At 40.6% G+C, this 23049-nt stretch overlaps 1 protein-coding gene across 2 annotated transcripts; it reads right to left on the bottom strand.

The window, feature by feature from the left end:
* Nucleotides 1–4312: 4312 nt before the first annotated feature.
* On the bottom strand, nucleotides 4313–22934 carry Trx (histone lysine N-methyltransferase trithorax). Of its 2 annotated transcripts, none has more exons than XM_083045002.1 (10): nucleotides 22689–22934; nucleotides 20281–21811; nucleotides 19563–20132; nucleotides 18986–19422; nucleotides 18364–18525; nucleotides 17828–18223; nucleotides 10981–17693; nucleotides 10571–10733; nucleotides 10323–10469; nucleotides 4313–10049 (listed from the first exon to the last, which is right to left on the bottom strand). In XM_083045002.1, the coding sequence occupies exons 1-10, from the start codon at nucleotides 22782–22784 to the stop codon at nucleotides 9876–9878; spliced, it is 10389 nt and encodes a 3462-aa protein (XP_082901128.1). In that variant the 5' UTR covers nucleotides 22785–22934; the 3' UTR covers nucleotides 4313–9875. The 2 variants fall into 2 exon arrangements, with proteins under 2 accessions (XP_082901128.1, XP_082901120.1); XM_083044994.1 differs by having other exon boundaries at nucleotides 4314–10049; nucleotides 22620–22934.
* Nucleotides 22935–23049: the final 115 nt, after the last annotated feature.

The raw sequence follows: 23049 nt of genomic DNA, 5'->3' as shown, positions 1-23049 counted from the left end.
AGGGAAGAAAGAGATGCGAGAAGCTTTTCAAATCTCTCGGAGGCATTATTTACCTGTAAGTTTCGCCGTGATGAAATTGCCGGTTCAAACAAAGACAAGAGAGCGACCGGCGCGTCGACTCGTCGCCGTTGCTGCTGCTGCGGTCGTCGTCGTCGTCGCCGTCGCCCTCGCCGTCGTCGTTGTCGTTGTCGTCGTCGTCGTCGTCGCCGTCGCCGTCGTCGTCGCCGTCGTCGTCGCCGTCGTCGTCGCCGTCGTCGTCGCCGTCGCCGTCGCCGTCGCCGTCGCCGTCTTCGTCTTCGTCTTCGTCGTCGTCGTCGTCGTCTTCGTCTTCGTCGTCGTCTTCGTCGTTGTCGTCGTAACCGTCGAGGAAGAAAGAGACAGGAGAGAAGGAAGAAGAGATGGTGGAGGAGAAGGTACAGGAAATAGCGAACAAGGAGAAGGAAGCGTAGCAGCAGACGATAGAAGCCGATACACTCGTCGTTCCGGGCACCGTGACGGCGCTGCTATCGTTGCGTAGCACTCTTCTCGCTTGGAAACCACTATCGTAGCACAACCGCACCTTCCTCCATGTTGCTTGCACGCGAATTCGACAAAGGGCGCCACTGAGCATTGACGCGCACACACCAGGAAAAGAGCCACGATTGCTCCGTCGCGGAGAAACACAAGCGAACGCGCACGGGACACGTCGTTGCGAGCGAGCGAGAGAGAAAGAGAGAGAGCGAGAGGGACGCGGATGATGGGTCGAGCGGAGTGAATAAAGGGGAGGTGGGATAAGGAGGAGAGAATGAGGACAGGAGCGACAGGGACGGACGGGATGATGTACACACACACACACGCACACACTCGCGATTGCGCGGCGTATTACAACTCCGCACAGTTTGTACGAAACTAAATACGTTTTATCGACGGATTATGCGTGAGAACTCGTTCTCGCGAAACTACCCCGAAGAACAAGTGAGAGAGAGAAAGAGAGAGGAATCCGTGACGTGTCGACGCTCGCGGCTAGGCGCCATTTACAGAGACTCACGGCACCGGCGCGAGCTCTCCCCGTTCGCTTCCCCCTCTCTCGACCGCGCTCACTTCCCCCTCCAACGCGTACGATCGAGCTCAATCTCTCTCGTGTTTACCGTCTCTCTCTCTCTCTCTCTCTCTCTCTCTCTCTCTCTCTCTCTCTCTCTCTCTCTCTCTCTCTCTCTCTCTCTCTCTCTCTCTCTCTCTCTCTCTCTCTCTCTCTCTTATATACTCGGCTCGCTCTCCATTCTTTCATTCGTTGTCCTTGTCGCTGCGTTTGCTCGCATTTCGCGTGTCTTTCTCTCGCACTCTGTCGCGCGCGAGCGCGTTTCTTTTCTATGTCGAAACCAAGTCCAACTAACCTCTCTCTTTCTCGCGCGTACGTGAGCGGTTTTTTTTTCGTATGTACTCTCTGTCGGTCACTCGATGCCCTCTCTTTTTCTCCTTTCACGCTCTTCCACAATATACGTTTCTACTATATCTTGAAGCGCACGATCGTCCTCTCTCTCTTTCTCTCTCGCTGTTTCTTCTTTGTCGCGGTCGCCGCTCTTCCACTTTACCACGCCGCGCGCAGCCTTCTTCCTTTGTTGCACGTCGATGGTTCCGTCCGACCTATCCCAATTACAACGAACGTCCTTGAGGTGACTAACACTTTGTCGCTCGCAAAACAGTAACGTATATGGATTTTATGTCCACTGCATGAATACTATTTTGTTACAAGTGTACATTTTCATTACCAATATATGTATGTAAACTCGTGCAAGAGAGAACAGATAATTTCCATAGTGTACGTTGCACTAGCGGATCCTGACGTCGATAATGGAGGGGGTTTTGCAAAATTATTTTATTTAATATTTTTGGTTTCATGATTAGTTTTTATTCCAGGATCAACGACATCGATAGCTCTTTAACGTTTGTTTTTCTTTACTTATTTATTTTATATTTTTATTATATATTTTTAAACAAATTCAACAACTGTTTCTTTTAATTTGCAAGGGGGGGATTTTAACCCTCCCCCCCCCAGGATCCACTAGTGGTACGTTGTATTATACATATGTGACGTATTGCGTATTTTCATTTTTTACTACTACAATTTGCGCGCGCGCATTTTGTCATATACGCGCATTGAATATCCTTTTGCTACAAAAATATCTCCTTTGCTTTAATAATAATAAAAGAAAAATCCCCTTAATAATTTTTAACACGCGAACACAAAGCAAACGAAAATTAACTGAAAATTCACAAATACCTAAAAGTATCGGTAAATTGAGTTAAATGAACGCAATTTTTAAAAATGCCTATCTAAATTTCGCCCTTTTCAATCATTAATATATCGCAATATTACATTATATCGCATCATCTCTCCATAAATGTGTCAGTTTCAATAAATCGAGATGAAGCGAAGGAAGGAAGCGCTACGCAGGAAATTCTTTCGGGAACGAGTGCCTGTCACGTTCCTGAATGTACGTATGTATGTACATACATACGAACGTACATTGTGGGAGACGAAGGAGAGTGAACAAGAAGAGAGGCTGGCCAGGCAGGCGGACAGAGCCGCCCAGAGGAAGGTCGAAGAGAGGGAGGGGTACACGCGGCCTCTCGCGCGTTACCGAGAAGAACACGCGTTGTGTCAAGCGGAGCCAAGCGGAGCGCGTTCGCTGCTCGCTCCAAAGGTGGAACGAGGACGGCCAAAGGTAGTAGGAGTAGGAGTCATATGGCTTTCTTGAAATCCGTAGGAGAAAACGCGCAGCGGTGCGCAACGATGAAGAGAGAGAGGAGCAGATCCTGGGCGCTCGTGCACGTACGTACATCCGCGTGTGAGGACGAATTCTGCCGAGAGAGGTTATTCACTGGTTCCGCGGAAACAAATGTGCGCGGCCGCCGCGCGCTTTCGAACGAGTACGAAGAGAACGAACGTGACGTAAGAACGAAGAACGGGCAATTGCGCGCCCAACGAGAGAAAAATGAGAGGATACCTTTGGCACGCTTGCTCGCACTATGCGTGTTACGTGAACGCTACAGGCTACACCCGCGTGCGTATTCCTCGTCTCGGTCGGCGGCGTAATTTGGCCGATTCCAGCTGTCCGGTTGCCAGAATCAAAAAGAGAGCGAGACAGACAAAGAGGGGTCGAGGAATGCAGGGAGATATTACAGGCGAGAATTCATGAACCTAGCGATTTATAAATGGACCGGTTCGTGGATGAGCGTTCGTAGATTTCATCAGTTTGAAAATAGAAACTTATCAATTATATATATATATATATATATATATATATATATATATATATATATATATACATACATATATAGCTTTGAAAACTCGATGAAACAAACGATAGCGTATGATTCGTATGAAAGAATACAAGTATATTTTCGAAATTAAAGCATTGATTCGAAAATGAGAAGCAAAAAGAAAGATGTATCGATTTAGTTTCGTCCATAGCGCGAGAATAATTTTTATCAAGTCACTACAATTTCTGCACTCTTCCCTTTTATACCCGATTAGATTTCTGATCTATTCTATAAGCGAGTAAGAAAGTTGAATTTTATATGTTACGTGTGTAAACGCATCATCGTCGAAACTGGCAGTGTGATTCCATTGAATCGGTAACTCGCGTCGACGCGCAGTAACGTAAAAGTATAAATTACGTAACGTTAAACACAAATGCAGAAATGTAGAACATGTGTACATATACATACCAATGCTGTAGTAGGATAAGTTTACAGTTTTTCCAAACATATCGCTGTGCGTAAACGCATTGTTCGCACGCATCGCGTCCGTCGTGATTCATCGTTTACGACAATGCGCATCCTTTGCGTGTATCGGTGTATAACTCTACACCGTACGGAATAATGTACGAAAGGCTATACAAATGAATTTTCACACGCGGAAAAAGTGTGATACTCACACGATGCGACCACAGGCATTGAAACAATACACGCCGCGGCTGATCTTCATTGCGCTCTCTCGGACAAACTTTGCGACTCTAATTGCACGATATTTTAAATTAAATTAAATTACGAGATTCGGACTCGCAAGGCCGTGAGATTTTTCATAGCGAAAGACACCGGTGCCGCAATCATCAAAGAATAATCGAGAGAATATAAGCATTTCGAGATACATGTTCCTCGAGAGTGATTCTCGCATAATCAAAGCATACAATTCAGAATTTAATGACGTTTTTATTTGTTTTTTTTTGTCGTCAATACTATGTGATGATTCTAAGAATAATTTAAGAAAAATAGAAGCTAATTTATATAGAAAACAAATACACAAGAAGATATAGTTTTAATCAATTTTTTTCTACTATTTTATATAGCTTTCATCATATCATTCATCTAACGCAGGAGATTTGTTAGAGACTTTTCGCTACGTCTCAATTATTAATTAAAATTCTACTATTCTTTTTATTTTTTTTAACAATCGTACTAGTTTCGCTCAAGAAATAAAGAGATTACAGCAAAAGAGATTTAACGTAAACAAAAAAATAATTTTAAAAAATATTTCAAAAGAGATGAATAAACACATTAAAAATCGGAAAAGTTTTCTCGGATCCTAAAAAACAGAGCCTCTATCCTCTACGTGATAATTAAATGACTAATACGTGTGTGCGGTTACATTTTCCTTCATTTGCGTACATTTTTGAGAAACCTGTCGTGTTATAAGGGAATTGACATTTCGCTCGGCATACAAATTCTTGTTTACGTATGCGATTGCAATTTTAATTTACGCACGGACCACACACGTGCGGTTTAAAAAAAAAAAAAGAAACTAAAAGACAGATCGATGGCTCGATATATTTGCCAAAATGGTTATTCTTATAGAAAAAGAAAAGGAAATACGTTGCGTGTATGGCAAAATGCACAACATACACACGTTTCTCTCATATTTCCACTTGTGTTTTTATTTTGTTAATTTCTCGTATAATATACTAACAAAACATTTAATTACAAAACATGGGAATATTTCTGTGTGTGTGTGTGTGTATATTTGTATCGTGTATATATGTTGTGTGTCTGTGATGAAAGCGGCTATGTGTTTTCTATGCGGTATCTTTTCTGGTTAATGCAGATATTACGATTAAACTTGACAAGTTCTCTACGATAAGTAGATGCATCGATAACGACAATTTACACGCAAAAAACGTGTGGCAAATGCCCCCTGTCCCTCCCATCGTTTGCTCGATTCGATTCCGCAACTTGGTTCGTTCATTTGTCGCATTAATTGCAAGATTCACAATAAGTTTTGGGCCTATTTACCGAAATTCTTTCTCTCTCTCTCTCTCTCCCTCCCACTCCCTCTACTTATATCCATCATAAATACGCAAACACAAGAAGGGATAAAAACGCTACTGTAATATGCAATATAATAATATTACTGTACTTCGATATTAGTTATAAATAGTTTTTAATAATTATTTGTCCAAACACTGAATATTTTACACAACAGCCATCGAATCTCAACTATTATTTTTTAACTCTATTTAAACAGTTTGCAACTTTTACAGTTCATCTTTTTTTTCTCAATTTTACTTTTAATATTATTATGCACGCGTAGCGTATCTGATCCAATATCATATCAATAATAGGGATATATCATAAATTTAGTAATTTCCTAAAAAATATTCTCTAAAAAATATGTCGACCTAAAGATTATTATGACTGATAATCACAGACAATTTTTTCAATTTTTTTTCTCTTTTATACGTCGTCGAGTTTTTTTTTATCAATTATTGTGTAATTTATCTCTTCTTTCTTTTCTCTTTTAAACAATTATACAATATTTCAAAACTCTATACTTTGTTTAAACGTTAGAATAGGAGTTTTATACACATCTTAAGAAGCGTTTTACATTCCTTTGAAAATTTTTCTCTCTTTTTATTTAAATTTCTTAAATTGTAAGAATAATTTTTAATCTTTTTCTTTTTTCCTCCCTTCTAAAGAGATCTAAAAAGCACACAGAGAGACGAAATCGCCGGTTGCGAAATCGGTCGTAATCAATATGACGATACGCTGAAATACACGTCACGTAATCGTCACATTTCCGCGAAAAAATTTAATTACTCGATTTTAACGCAACACCGAGACGTAAGATCTATTCGAACCATTGTTCGGAGCGAGTTCGTCTGTCGAGAAGTGAAACATGCGTAAAAGAGAAACAATCTACCTATTACATCTATACATTAGTATTTTGTTTACTATTGTTAAACTCTCTATACGTTTATTCATCGTATCGTTTTTTCGGATGTTCTTTGTTTTTACACGTAACGTTATTTTTTGAAAGGTGCTGATGGATGTAGTGAACAAACGGTGCTCAATGTGCTCAAATATACGAGTGACTTGAGTAGTGATGTATTATGCTTTCTCTCTTTTTCTTTTTCCCCTTTATAAAGTGTATGTAGATTATAATTAATAATTATATTTATATATATATATAATAAAATAATATTATTAGTAATAATAAAGTCTAGATGCATAATTATGAGAAGACTCGTGCGCATTCTCTCTCTCTCTCTCTCTCTCTCTCTCTCTCTCTCTCTTCATAATAGTTTAAGATTTAAGGAGTAGTTTAAAAAGACATAGAGAAAATGTTGTTCCAGAAAGCACCTTTTAGATACTCGAACAGATACTCTGAATTCGTTAAGGAAAGATTATCTCAGGAGATAGATAGAATTTTGTTTTCTCTTTCGTTTTTCGTGTCCCGCTAATAAAACACACACGTTCAAACATACTTTTTCTGTTGCCAAAGTAATCATTTTACAAAAGTGGTAATATAGATATAATGAGACAATGTAGAATTTAAGAATCTCTATTTGTGTGAATGTAGAAATGAAATTGCATAGATAGCCTACAGTTTACAATCATAATACGTAACGATGTAAAGTCGGGTTACACAGTATGCATGCTTATACATTTTGTAAAGCCCAAAATACTTTTGATGTCTGTAGCATAACGTAGTAAGAATTAAAATTTACACGTTAGCTAAAAAAAAACTTGATCTTTGTGTCTATGTCGGTATAGTGAGTACCATTGATCGTAAATCGTTCAGTTTACGTTAGTATTTTTTTTCCGTCAACCCTAATACCGTCGTTTATAATCAATAAATATCAATAAAATATCTAACATTGTTATATTTTCAAGTAAGTTATCTTTCTTACTAGTCGTATTACTCTCTTTTCATATACAGATTAAAATTAATTATCATTATATTAACAATATTTATTTTCCAATAATAGTTATTAAAATTATTGGTAATTATAATATAATAAAAAGAAATCGCAAAATACTTAAAAAAAATGGCAATTTCACGTGACCAGAACGAGTTTCCGTTTTCCCTTATTTTTATAACTTTTTACAACTCAGCATACGCGCTTTGTACCAAACCAGGCCGATTAAAATCGTAGCACGTCTGACGATTATTCGCGTACTCAAATAATGTTTCTGCCATCTCATTTTCATTTCCATTTATATTATTTACCTCTTTAAATAATTCGCGCTTAATATTCTTCGTATAACGCATTTCTTATTATTATCAAACACTTCCGCAATCTACTATCTCTTACTCTAGGCCATTTTTTTTCATAAAAAGTGCACTTAACGGTGTCCATGGAGCACCAAAATTTAAGGGACAACCACCTCGGCAGAAATTGATTATTCACGCTAGAATACATGATCGTAAAGTTGTCTCTAGAACGTTTCGGGGATTGTGTTAGTTTCCAATATAAAATATCATTTTCGCATAAATATATATAGATTTATAACTATCACCGGGCATGTGAAAGCATAGGTACACCAATACCTATCAAAAGTAAGGCAAAATTGGACTTTATAAAAGGGTATTGATACAGAATACATTACATATACCCACTAGTGGATCCGGGGGGGGGGGGGGAATTTAAAACCCCCCTTGGAAATAAAAAAAAACAGTTTTGCTCAATTTGTTTAAAAAATATAAGAAAAACAAACATTAAAGAGCTATCGACGTCGTTGATGCTGGAATAAAAGCTAATCATGAAACCAAAAATATTAAATAAAATATTTTTGCAAAACCCCCCCATTATCGACGTCAGGATCCGCTAGTGCATATACCTATACATATATACACCCAAAATGTATACATATATGTAATGTGTATGTATCCGTAAAAGAGTAAAATGTATGTATATTCTCCTATATAAAAGCATCTCAAATATTTCCTATTATGAAAAAATATCACAAACGTTCACCGGGCGCATTTCCGAAGGCGTTTATCGCAAACAATGCGTAATCTTGATCGAACTGAATAAACAAATCAATTTTTCGATAGAAATTCTTAAAAATATCTTTGTATATATCAGCGTTTTCTCTTTCGAAGATATTTGTTAAATAAAAAATGTCATATTCCTCTTAATATAGATTATGTACCGTTCGAACCGGCTCTCAGAATTCAGATGATAAAATCAATGATCGTACTTTTGGCAAGGTGGAAGCACAAATATATAGATGCAATATCTAAAAATGTATATATACACATATATATATATATATATATATATATATATATATAAAGAAAAGTATTGAGTTTCTATTGAAATTAATTTTAGGAAAGAGAATATTTTTTTCTTTCGTGAATCATATCGCTGTGCAAATAATAAAACACAAAATTATATCAATATCTGCCAAAGTAGGTACACCTTCGAACAATATCCTTGCTATAGGAGACTGTTCTCGCTTGCCATTCTGTATCTCTCTCCTTAATGCCTACATTCCTAACTTAAGTTAAAACTGGTTTGCTATACTTACATCAAAGACGATATATCTAATCTAACAATTACATATTTTACAAAAACATTTGAAATCTGGCCCTACAGCCACAGGACATGAAATGTCACAAAGTTAGTCATACACTGTACACTAAATTTAAAAAATTTACAAGTTATTAAAATGTACAATTATCGCAGATATTATCTACGTACTTGATAAGATTGTTTGTACACTATGTTTATATATCACGTTAATCTCGAGGAAAAGAAACGATAATTCGATTTGTGAAAGCTGTAATGCTCAAAAATTTACTGCTTTTTTTTCGTGCTCGTGCGCGCCACAATCTGTTTTTATCTTTGCGATATGTTCGTCCAAGGGAAAGAATTTTTAAATTCAATCAAACCATCGAGAGACGTTTGTCTCTCATACGAGATGTATAAAAATTATGCAAACTAAGAAGCACTCGCATTTAGTGTAAAGTGTAAGATAACTTGTACACTTAAGCCTCAATAGTAGATAATAGGTGGAATCTAAAAGTCGTGCGCGAGAAAGCAGCACACACAGGCGTGAATAAAATAACACTTTCAAAAGTCTGAAGCGCATTAGTACACGCACGACTTTGTCGGATACGAAAGCGGGGCATATTCCAATGGTTTATTGCTATAGATATACGTGTATATACATATATATACATACATATATATATATATATATATATATATATATATAATATACATACATACTCCCCCCCCACACGCGGGCGCGCGCACACACACACACACACACATGTATTGTGTATGTATGTATGTATGTATATATATATACCCCATTGAAAAAAAAAAATAACACGAAAACGTAGCTGTCTAAAATAACATTATCGTACCACTGTGTGCTTCGTGTATATTATATCTGGCCTTCTAATATTTAGAGTGTATATGTAATCTATGTATTCTTTTATAGTAATAAAAAGCTGCAATCTCTGAAAATAGTTTGATGATGAGTAAAATGAACAACATTCAATAAAATTCGAAAACGTGCATACACGCGCTCGCAATTATAGCACATATTTTGCATCTCTGTCATCGGTCTGCTGCTTAAGAATAAGCTGTATATACGCAGTCTCAATTGAGGTATTTGCGACATCTGCGAGAACCGCAAGTACATGGGATCTTGATGTCCTCAAATGGGAATTTGTAGTCATACGTCAATTCTTCCCCTTGAATGATGCGACGAAGAGCAAAGATCAGTATATGTTTCTTCCCTAGAATATCCACTACTCGCGAGTAACAGTTTGGCTGTAATATATAACACATTTAATACATATTGCTATTATTGCGAGAATTTTAATATCTGTAAATCATTAGTGTGACTATTATGTCATATGTCAATATAATTAAAATGATTATATATACCGTGTGTATGTGTATATATATATATATATATATATATATATATATATATATATATAATTATATATATAATTATATAAAATTAATGAAATATTGGAATACATTTTTCTTATATTATCAGCCTAATTCTTGGCGAAAATTAAAAGAAAGAAATCGTACCTCGCACGAATGATTAATAAACCTAGCTGCGTTCCCTTTCATAGTGGCATCAACAACTAGATGATCGTCGATTTTAAACATGTAACAACCTATGTTTTTACTGTCATAGTACTTTTCTCTCTTGTCCGTCAAGGAAGATCGAATAACCTGAGAATTATTAATAATTTCGATATTAATTAATACCTGGTAAATTTAATAACTATTTTGATATATTAAATATCAAGATGTGTACTTCTCTCCATCCTTACCTCACCAGCATATTCAATGACCATTTCGCCAGCCTCGATATCTCTCAAACAAAATAATCCTCTACCATGGATGTGAGAATGGTATACACCGACAGATTTTTTTGACGTTTCTTTAAGTATTCTAAAACGCATTGCCATGGGCAAATTTGTACTCGCGACTCGTCTGAAAAAGAATGATATTCAATGTATAATAATGTAATAACAATTCTCTCTCTCTCTCTCTCCCCCCCCCCCTTAAGTAAATATTGTTAATATTATTAGCAAATGCATAAAATTTATATATATTTTTCTCAACCATTTAATTCTACGATTGCAATTTAATCATTTAATCTTTAATCGTAATATAAAATGTATAATTTTCAATGTTAATCTATAATACTATCGAGTATATAATACTCAATGAATTTTACCTGGACTCTGCCTCTGATATAGCAATCATTTTCGGCTGTTGTCTGTGCTGCGATGCTAACCAACTGAACATGTCGTGCACCTTCCGGCCCTTGAACGGTTCCGCTCGAACTGCCCCATTGTCACAGGCTGCCGGCAATTCATTTTCTATCTCGCCAGATTTCGGCGGCGGTGGGATGTGAAACTTGGGTTTGTATTTGCTACATCGGTTGACTCCCGGCAGTTGTTCGACCAGATAGACAGTCGCGTTGTTCTCCAAACCGAGACCCTCGGACAAGGGGTTGTGAGGTAGAGGGGGCAAGTTGTGAGCTTTGCGAGCGTTTTGTACCGCCTGATACACCGTCTCCCAGACCTCAGCCATGGACGAAGCGGTATGGGTGAAGCCATCCTGAGACTTGATTTCGTACATTAAAATCGGTCCCTTTACGAAATTCTTTTGATGCGGATTCTGCTGCAGACTATTTCGCACCGGTCTGATTGACTTTGTCACTATTCTGGGTTTCTTGACAGCGATGGGTGGCGACTTGAGTAGGTTTATCTTTGCATCAATCTTGGGCTTTACCTTATCATCGACTTTATTCGTTTTGAGCGTGAATGTTTTGATCGGTAGCAATTGCAGCGACGCGATCTGAGGCACCTGCTTTGATGGTAGTATCTCCACGGATGTCACTTGCGGTGATACTTTCTTGCTCTGACTAACTGCTGCCTTCATGTTGCGTGTGATCTTGTAAGAACCATCTTGCAGCTGTTTCTGTAGCACTATCTTTAACGACGTATTTTGCAGCTTCTCCTTGTCGAGCTCCAGTTTGAGATTCTCTTTTACCTTTTCTATGGTCTCCGTGTTCAATTTGATACCGTCTTTGATATTGAGCGTGGCCTCAGATTTTTTGATCGGTGTAATCTCCTCGATAATTTCCTTCTTTGATTCCGCGATTTCTGGCTCGGCCGGCTTGAACACTGGTTTCGTGGGTTCTTCAATTGCCAAATTCTCCTTCTTGACCGGATCCTGTTTCGGTGTCACCGCTTGCATCGGCAATACTCTGTTCATCGGTCGACTAGTTGGTATGTTATTGCTCGTTGGCATCGATATCTTGTTCTGCATAGAGTTAACGTTGACGATCGAGTTGTTACTGTTTACGGTCCCGTTCACGATGCAGTTGGTACTCGGTACAACGGTACCGCAGCTCTTATGAACATTATTTATATCGTAATTTAGCTTATTATTTACAATTGTATTCCTTTGCGCGATAATATAATGATTCGGTAGAGGCGGTATCTTGGACGATGATATGCTCGATTTGATCATGCTGGTATTCTCTGACACGTGTTTCGAATCGAAGTACGGTCGCACGCTGTTACTCATCGGTTGTTCGAACATATGCTCGGTGATTTTCCAAGCGGATCCGTGATTTACTTGCGCGACCGGATTGGGTCGTACTGCAACGCGAGGTATCGTCGGCATCGTGTGCGGCGGCAGCGAAGGTGACAGCTTTGCGGACGACGTCGCAGCAACGATGGTAGTATGTACGTTCAGCGGACACACGTCCGCTACTTGAACTGTCGTCATCGATTGTTCGATGGCCGCGTTTTGACACGATATCGGTGATACGGCATTGCATGGTGTGACGCCACTGAATGCTCGCTCTTGGGTCGCGACGGATATGTTGATTTGTGGCAGTGTCGCAATCGTTTTCACTTGTGGTGACGATATCGAAGCTGGGGTTGGGACTGTTACTGGTGTCAGCACCGATATTGGTACTAACGATGGTGGTGGTGGAGCTGGTGGTAGTGATAATGATGATGATGGTGGTGGTGGTGGTGGTGGTGGTGGTGGTGGTGGTGGTGGTGGTGGTGGTGGTGGTGGTGGTGGTGGTGGTGGTGGTGGTGGTGGTGGTGATGGTGGTGGTGGTATTGATGGTGGTGGTATTGATGGTGGTGGTGGTGGCAGCGGCGGGGGTGGTGGTGGTGGTAACGATGCCGGTACCAATGGCGGTGGTAACGATGCCGGTACCGGTGGCGGTGGTAACGATGTCGGTGCCGGCGGCGGTGCCTGTTGATTCACTACCACGTAACTGTTAGGCACCGCCGATATACCACTCACACTTGCAACGTTTGGTACACCGGCAATGTTTGGCACGCCGGACACGTTTGGAACGCCTGATACATTTTGTACAGCCTGCACCGTCGTTACTGTAGGTACAGCTTGCATGTCCACGATAGGCTCCATCAGTTTGGACGCTTGAAACACCTGAGTCGTTGTTTGATAACTGCTGGCCAACACTTGTGGCACCGCGCCCGCCATAAACTGGCTAGACGACATTACCGTATTGCTGACAATTGTTTCTAGACCATAGTACATCGGTTGATTCGACACAAACATACCGCCGGTTGGATCGGTGAACATTTCCAGCGTGGGCGTAGAACTCAGCAGCAATTGTTCCGACGATATAACGCCGCACTGAATCGCGCTAGGTTGTTGCTGTATGATAGTTCCTAGCACTGTAGGCTGTGTCGGTGCGATCTGCACACTCGGCAGTATCGATATACCGCCATTTTGCAGCGTCAATAGATTGTCACCGGACGGCGCTTGTATATAGGTGGTGCTCGGTAACAGAGAATTCGTGGCGATTAATTGCGGCTTAAAGCTGGCCTCGTGCTGCCCACCGCCAATTGTCGTGATGTACTGCAAGTTTTGACCCGACTGTTGTTGCAGCGTTTCTACGTAAGCGGACACGATTCCCGGTGATGCCACTTGTTGAAGAATCACCGTCGGTCTTTGGGCGGTCTGTTGCAGCTGGATGATCGCTGGTGGATGACCGCTCTGCATCGTCGTCGGCTGAAATCTAGTGTGCGCGACATTGTGCTGCGCTTGTACAACGTTTTTCAGGATATGCTGCTGCTGCTGCTGTTGTTGTTGTTGCTGCTGTTGCGACTTGACATTCTTAGTCCTGGGCTTGGTTATCCGTGGATTTTTCGATTTGGAGGAAGCTCGAGAAATTGCCTGCGCGTTCGCCTGTGCGGATTCGTGAGCGGTCTGGATGACCGTGGATGACAAGTTAGGCGACATCTCCGGACTGGGAACAGTCTGCGAACTCGTGCTGTCCGGCGAACTCATTGGCGTATTTACTATACCATGCATCGTAACATTGGAATCGCTGGAGATGGATGGTGGATCTGTAATCTCCGTTATCTGCACCGTGCTCTCCTGAGGAGGTAATACTGTTGCATTCGGCAAGGTGGTAGTTCTGCGGGTGTACTGGGTCTGCACAATCACGTCATTGGACGTTAATACTGTCTGATGCACCGTCTCGACCGTCGCGTGTGCCGTATGGATCTGCGGCGTAATGATCGCCTGAGCGATCGGTTCGATCTGGATGCTCGGACGAGGCGATGGCACAGATGCCTCGATGGGTGACGTCGCCTGGATGTCTGTATAATCGGTTGTCAGAGTGCGACCTTCGGATGGCGAAAGCGTGATAAACTGCGGCGAACCCAGGCTCGGCGAGAATCTCGACTCTGGCGATGCCTTATTGTCCACGGTCTCAGAATCGCTGTCGCTGGTAATCACGATGTCACAGTTGGTTAAATGTCGGTTGTAACTATCCTGGGTGCGATACGTGCAGCAGCATCTTTTGCAGGTGACAGGTCGATCGATGTGGTGCTCGAATGGCGGTGATTCATACGGGGTATGAATCATTCTTGCTGCAGAGACATGCTGCGACGAAACGCATTCGTCGTCGCTCGAGATGTCGCCCGCGCCGTCCACTTGAGGAATTTGCAGATTCAACTTGAGATTCTTCTTGAACAAAGTTCCCGTTTCGTACTGCAAAGTGTTGCATCTGCTAGGAGCAATCACGTGATTACTGCTGCCGCTCCTCGCCTTTTGCAACTTGTCGCCGACATTACTCGAGACATGCGATCTAATGAAGCCGAGGATACGCTTCGAGTGTAAAAAATTTGGAGAGCGTGCATATAAATCAAAATCCTTCTCCACGTTCGATTCGCACTCGGACGTGTGTTCGTCGTCGTTGATGCCGTCCAATTGCGGAATCGATTCAGATATATGATTTAGACCCGCGCATTGATTTTTCTCCTCGGCGTTGTATTCCGGCGAACTGCACTCGCTAGCGCTATTAGCATCAGCCGGTCCATCTACTTGCACTATTCGCGGTTGCTGCTGTCTCGAATGCCAAAATAATCTTTTGTGCTCCTTTGCTCCTTCGTCTCTAGTTGGCAATACGCGGCAATTTAGTCCAGCAGAATCTTCGATGCAGTACTTCAACTCACGCACGGAATCGGATAATATGTTTGGTGTACTTCCTCTTCCTACGGTGACCATAATACTTTCCGGAATCCTCAGTTCGTGAAACATGGACGTGCGTTCGTTTTGAGCATCTAATACAATGAGGCCAGTTTCACTCGGCTTGGTGCTGGATGGATTTCGGGGTAACTTCCGTCTTTTTATGCTAGGGCCATAGGTGTTGTCTAGTTTACAACTCCAAGTAAGGCTACAGGAGCGCTGATGATGCCGCTGGCCGCCAACAATCAGCGGATTATTCGACATCACCTCGGATTTGGATCGTTTCAGTTCTCTACCGCCGCGTTTCTGACTCTTCGAGTTGAATAGATCGTCCACGAGGTCTTGAACCGCGGTCTTCGCCTCCAATCGCAACCAGAGATCGTTGTGTGTTCCCAATTCCAGCAAAGACGGATCCATCTTGGAGATCTTGCTCTCCGAAGGTTTTACCGTCTCCTCAATCTCCGACGGCAACATATCGTCCTTGAATAGATCCGCGATAAAAGTACCGTCATTCTTCAAGTCCATAGCTAAAAAATCCTCGTACGACATTTTGGGGAAAATGTCCTGCATGGAGATTCCGTCTAACAAATCGTGCGGTAAATCCTCAAATATGGCCTCCTTCAGTTCAGGCGGTAGAAGATCCGTATTGCTTTGTTCCGCCAAATTCTCGTCAACTTCTTTACTGCACACGATATCGATGAGCGTGTCTAAGGTCTGTTTAACGGCCAAGTAATCGACCCTCTGCGCATCTACCGATACTTGTTCCCTTTCTTGCTCCTTGGTGTGATCGATGGTGATGTTATTTTCCATATCGGATGTAATATCAGGCATGTATACCTGAACATAAGTCCTGATGTAATATCTTACAATCTTGTAAGGATTCACTGTAGACCAATAGAGCCTGGAGCATTTGTAGTCGCATGGTATTATCTTTTCGGTTGTATCGGAGAATTCGGGAACGATGGTCCCCAGACAGTCAATTATCAGAGAGCCAATCATTATTTTAACTTTATTAGGTTCCGCGTACTTTTTCTTCTTACGATCCAACTCTACGTATACCGGTCGCTTCAAACTAAACTCGTTCTCGTTTTGCAGTGACTTGCGCGCATTATCATTCGAATGCAAAATACAGAATACTGTTTTGTCGTCGTTGAAAGCGACTCCAATGTTCCTCGCGCATGGAAAGTGAAAGGTGTTGCTGCAGTTCTTCGCGCAGCATCCGATACTCGCGCCTTTCTTACCGCATTCTGTGCAACGGATCAAACGACCTCTCGAAATAGCCCTGTGAACGTTCTGCAACGAGCCATCGATCTCCTCAAACACCTCGTTCGACCATAGTACACAATTTGCGTGCACCCATTCATTTTGCCCGCAATAAAACAATCTGCCCTCCTTTGTCTCCTGTCCGTCGCTCAGACCCTTGCACAAACAACATGATCTACTATCTTCGACATGGATATTATATAAATTCGCCGTTTTTGCCGCGATCGCTTTCGGCACCTTTATCACTTCCTCCTTCCACATCTCTAGAATAGAATCCTCAAACCTTGTCGTCAGAGGAGTAGTGTAGTCTCTGCTAATATCCTTGGTAGGTGTTAATGTATCGTCGTCGTCATCGTTGTTTTTGAAATTTTTCGGAGTAAACCAGGGAAATACCTCTTGCAAAATTTCGTGATAAGTCTCCGTCAGATCCCTCGAATCAGCGCGGTTGATCACATGCTCCATATCGCAATAAAATTGCGATAGCGATTTGTACTCGTTACCATTTACCTTTTGCTTTATCGACATTAAAGTAGCCGAAGGTCTCGCGATGATTTGTTGCTCGGAGCAGCGGCATTCCATAATGTTTGAGGAGTTTAACGATTCCGTCATATCTTTTCTCTCGATGTCTTGTGAATCTTTTGGAACGCAATTCTTCACCCTAACCGAGCATTCTCTTAGATGAAATTTTTGTCGCAGCCGTCGCAGACCTTTTCTACCAGAACCGTCCGTTAAATGTTCTTTCGCATCGGATTTTATATTTGAATTGGTATTCGAGCTCGAGTCAGTATCCGTAGATTTGTCACCGTTGCACTCTTCCGACTCCTCGTTTTCTTTCGTCTCGCTCTTGTCCTCTCCGGGAAATTCGAATCCTCTCACGCTTGAAACCGGCCTGCAGAGACATTCCTTCCTGGGACTCCACTTGAGAGCCACGCAAATCTTGCGATTTTTACTTAGGGATTTTATGACGCTGATAAAACCTGCCTTTAGCTCAGCTTCTATGGCATTCCTCCAGACGGAGTTTACGTTAGAGGAGCATTGGCTGCACGTAAACTCAATCGAATCGGGTAAGTAACTAAGTATCTGGTAACGCTCATCCGAAAGGCCTTCGCAACGGGCATGTACCCAGTAAGAACATTCGTTACACTCCATCATCTAAAAGAAGGCATACAATCTCAATATGCAAATTGGAAACGTACAATCTTGGATACTATTAGAAATAAACGACATAAATTTATTATATAAGAGTCTTTACTCTACGTCTAAAATTGATAAATACGTATATTTACCTTCGTGTCAAAATCATTTTCGTTGTAACATTTCTGACACAAGGGACAATAATTGCCTTGCTGTCTCAACTTAAAGCACATGGAGCACAGAGGTAAATTGCCTACGTGAACGTTGACGCCTTCGCTACCACAGCTCTTGCACTTGATACAGCTTTGACAAACGTAGGGTCGATCAGGACTGTACAATCTCGAACTAACACCGGACTTGGACAAACATGAATGGTGAAACGACTGACGACAACGGATGCAGGACAATTTCGGACCGGATCTGAGATGGCAGGCTTGACATATTGTACAACGGGGGCAACACCAGTTTGGCTGTGCGCAAGCATTCCATTCACTGGGTTCCAAACAGAAGGCGTGGTATGGCTCGCAACAGCATTGACAGTGGATTAACTGCGGAAAAATGATGATCATTATGTCGACAGATATCTTCGATGTGCTATACATGTATAACATACTGTTACTTATAATTATTACACATATCCTTATTATTACTCATCTATCATAATGATCAATTAATATTATTTATTTACCGGCTCTTTACCGGCACTCCCGCATAAATAACAAATAGCAGGTATGTGAAACAATTCAGAACCGATAAGGGCAAACCCTTTCGCTCCGACTTCCGAAGGATCGTACTGTTCCCAGAAATCTATGGAAACTGTATATAAGGCATCTGTAGCTGCCTTAGACATCTGCAATAATTATTGTTTACATTAAAATCATTATAATTTCGCAGAATTCAAAATTTAATATCATTCACTGTATGCCAAAATGAGCATTTATATTTAATCATCGCAAATAAACTAAATTAAATTTAATAAACTAAATTAAATAAACTAAATTAAAGTAATAAACAGACAGTTTATACAAAGTCATAAAATATAAAAATAATGTTAAATTAAGCTTCAGCATACATAAAAATTTTTTCTAAAGATGATATGCAAAGAGCAAAAAAATATCAAACCTTTAATTAATTTATCACAAAATAAAATATACAATTTATAATTTTTGTGTTTCTTGCTATCTTTAAATATTTTTAACTTTTTTTTCTGTTTATTAGCAAACTGAAAATATCGGTCTAAAAATATATTTTTGTTAGAAAACATCTGCATATATACATATATGTCGTGTTTAAAAGAATATCTCTTTTACCACTGGAAAATGAGATGTTGTTGATACACTCTGTTGCGATTTTCCCCTTCTTGAATAAGATTGTTGCGTCGCATTAACGTTAAGATTTAAATTATTATCTTCATTATGCTTATGCACTTCCTTCTCTTTCATCACTTCGTCTCTCTTTTCTATTTTCTCCGTTTCTTTTGCCGATTTTGGAATGTTTTTGTCGTGTTCGTTGTCTTCTTTCGCGTCTGCACTTGAAAAAGTTGCAATAGGTTGTCCAAGAGCGACACTGGCGCTTCGACAAACATGCTTTACTCTCGGTCCCTTCAATTCGACCCTTTGCCTAAGAGGCTGTGGATACTGGCTATTGGTAGAGGAAGCGAGCACTGGACTTTTAATTTTCCTTCTCACTTTAATCCTATTATTTTTTCTTCGCTTCTTATTCGGCGATATACTCATCGAGGAATCAACTGTAAAATACAAAATTGTTATATAAATTTAAATAAACATGTCCGAAACGTGCTCGAAATATGTGGAGGGAGGAGGGGGGGGGGGGCTAATCAACAAACAAACCAAAAAACATATATAATGCAAACTATAATTCTCTTACATTTGTCTATCTTTGTATAGAGGAAGCCTCCGGTACTTTGATAACTCGTTTTATTTTGTACCATGTCGAAATTTCTCCAATCCATCGCAGATTTGAACAAATTTCGTTCCGAACTGTCTTCCGAAGGCCAATACGCGAGTTTACACGAGCCCAACTTTTGTCCTTGACCGTCTTCGTCTTGACCGAGCGGTAAGGAAATACTTAGAGGGTCTCTCATTAATGGTGGTAACAAGGCGTTTAAACCTGTCCTCAAAGCAAATGGAATGTTGTAACATTTCAAACACATTTTTAACCAACACGCCGGACATCTTGTTTTATAAACGCATCTCATGTGATTCCATTGCTGGCTCCTCACAACAGGCGGAACTAAACATAGACCGTCGCCTTTATGACACTGGAGAATAGGAAGAACATTGTTTGAGGATTTTGCGCAAGCTTGACGCTTGATCATTTTGCTTATAAACTTGCGGCAAGATTCGCAACTGTTTATACCAAACTTGCGCGCCTGTTTCACAAATCGATAAAATCGTACCGCGCCACAAACACCGCATTTTATAGTTCCTGTTAATCCTAAAACATTGAAAATAAATAATATGATTATAATTGAAGGGCACAAACAATTTTATATACATATATGTAGATATGCTCTTCCGATTTATATAATAAACATAATAAATATAGAGCTCTAAATTTATTACAGGACGAAAAATTGATTTACCTAAGTTAGTGCTTCCTCCCACGGTATTACTGGTGCTCGACGTTGAAAATGGTCCTTCTGTTCCAGCCAAGCATTTATTATCCAATTTCAATCTTGCTTTTCTCAATATCACTTTTCCATTGAGTTTTATTCCACTGAATTCAGATTGCTCGTTATCCGAATGATTATTGTGCTCATTTTCGCTTTCGGATAAATTGCTTTCCGTCTCAAAATTATTCAACGCATTAACCACAGTCTTGTTATCATTTTCAGACTCATCTTCGATCTTCGTACAGTCACCTTCCGATAATCCTGCACCACTTTCGAAGCTCGTCGGATTATTTAAATCGCTCGCTATCTCATTTTGAGTTCCTGATCTCGTTTGAACCCTGGAAGACTCAAAGTTTGGAACATTAGAATCGGGAAGAACTTTTGTAGGAATAGAAATCTGTTTCTGATTTCTGGGAACTGTTGATTTTATAGTTTGTGCCGCTCTACTCGAGTTTTGTAAGCATTCCTGATTATTATTAGAGTTGTCGGATGTATCATTTGATATTTTATTCTTATACCATATAGTGTGGGATTTCTTTACTTCTCTATGAGTGGTTTTTGATATTTGTGCGTTTTGAACAGAACCTGCTGATTTCTCCGCATGCTTCACTTGCTGAGATACAATCTCGGCATCAAAAGCGTCTATAGTCTCAATCACTTTTTTTGTCTTGTTTTTTACCTCTTTATCTTTAAACTTTGTACACGACTTACTAACCACATCTCCTTTTGATTCCCGGTTGCTAAGCTTATCCAAATTTAATTTGGCCTTTTTCACCTGTGTACCAATTTCATTCTCGCTGTGCTCTGTATTAGAAATCTCTTCCAGTTCTTCGATAAATCTCTTATTCGGTTTTATAACCCTCGATGAATGCACACTGCGAACGGGTAAAATAAATTTTCTTACTGTGCTGGATTTCTCCCCTGAATGCAATACCAAGTTGCGTGTGTTACTTCCATTAGATTTCGCCCTTTGAAGCAATCTTTTCGCTGTACTGTTACGTAACTGTCTAGTTCTTTGATGCTGATCCAAGATGTTGTTTACTGATTTTAACACTGGATTTGTCAAATAATTAGTAAACTTGATATTTTTGCAATTCTTAGCTTTTTTAGCTTTGTGAATTTTTGGAGTATCTTTAGTAGCAGCAGTAGTAGTAGTAGTAGCAGCAGCAGCAGCAATAGTAGTAGTAGTAGTAGTAGTATTAATAGTAGTAGTAGTAGTAGTAGTAATAGTAGCAGTTGTTGTATTCAGGTTTGTAACTGTTTTTACATCTTGGAGCGGTTTTGAATTTGTATCAACAGGCTTCTCTGTGTCACTATTTTCGATATCTGTAAGAGAATTTTTAACATCGGTAATGTCTTTCTTCGTATTTGATGCAAGATTTTTGACTGTAACAGAGGATAATTTATCCGTCGTTTTTTCCGCATTGTGTTGTTGTGTTTTTATATAAGATGCGGAAAGGTTAGCTTCTTTAGTGCTAAATCCATGGAACGGTGGATGTTCCTATAAAGAAAAAATGTTTATATAAATATTAAAAATGACAGATTATAATTGACAATTACTTAACCCTATATATATATATATATATATATATATATATATATATACATCAAATGTGTGTGTGCGCATGTGTGAGAGATTTACGTAAACTCTCATCTGGAAGGTAAATAAACGACTTTTAAATTATATTTACTTTCTCTAGATGACAGTTTGCTTATTGTAAAATCTCACACTCAATTGATATACACAACTGACAACTTTACATTCTCTCTAACACGAAAAAATGATGAAACAAGAAAATTTAGCAAATACGTGCCACTAATATAACATCTGTATGTACAAATCGGAGCACAATAGAAATTATAAACGGTTACACAGATAAACGTGTAGAAATCGCTCAATCGCGATTCGTGGACAAGGGAGACAATGCCAAAGTGAGAAGTAAATGATTTATCATGGAAAAATTTGCGGACGTCGTGCACCTGCCATTCCGCGACCGCGGTCGACCGCCGTTCAGATAGATAGGTTAACTCGCACGCTACGCGATATTCGATATCAAGGTTCGTCGTCTCGTAAAGTTCACGTATCCAAGCCAAGATTCACCGTATGTGTTTTCGATGACGCTTCGCCGGATGGCGAACGTCAGCGATACCTGCGAGAACACAGGCTAGGGTTCGCGACGCGACGCCGTCGATCTCGCATCTCGCACCGACCTCGGCAACGCCAACAACGACGCCAAAAACGCCAAAAAACGACAAGGACGACGGTAGCGGCGGATGCCTCGACGCGTTAATTTTTCTTTTCCCCTCACCTTGTCGTTGTCACCGAATGTTTCGTTGAACAGGGAAAGTCCGTAGTAGATGTTCTCGGCGACAGTTACCGGATCGTTTTGCGCTGCCTTAGGTTGGCCGAGCACCTTGATCCGTTTCCTGGTAGCCGTCTTTGGCGGCTTCCCGGGAAACTTGGACCTTCCCATGTTCACTGTTTTCAACGGCAGACTTCAACCTCGGAGCGAAATTCCGCTTCCATTTTACTCCCGATTTGTGCCCACGGCCGAGAGGTGCACCGACTCGATCGCGTACACTATAATACCGACGTACGCTCTCCGACATACGCGCGCATACACGGCGCGCGCAGACACACGCACATGGAAGCCGCGGCCGCTGTGTTGGTCTCTCTCTCTCTCTCTCTCTCTCTCTCTTGAGCTGCTCCGCTGCTACCCGCGAGTCCGCGTTCGGTTA

This window comes from Prenolepis imparis, unplaced genomic scaffold, assembly GCF_030444845.1.
Source record: "Prenolepis imparis isolate NDT839.2.m4 unplaced genomic scaffold, iyPreImpa1.0 SCAF_1, whole genome shotgun sequence".
NCBI lineage: Eukaryota > Metazoa > Arthropoda > Insecta > Hymenoptera > Formicidae > Prenolepis > Prenolepis imparis.
This window is presented reverse-complemented; position numbering and strand designations above follow the sequence as displayed.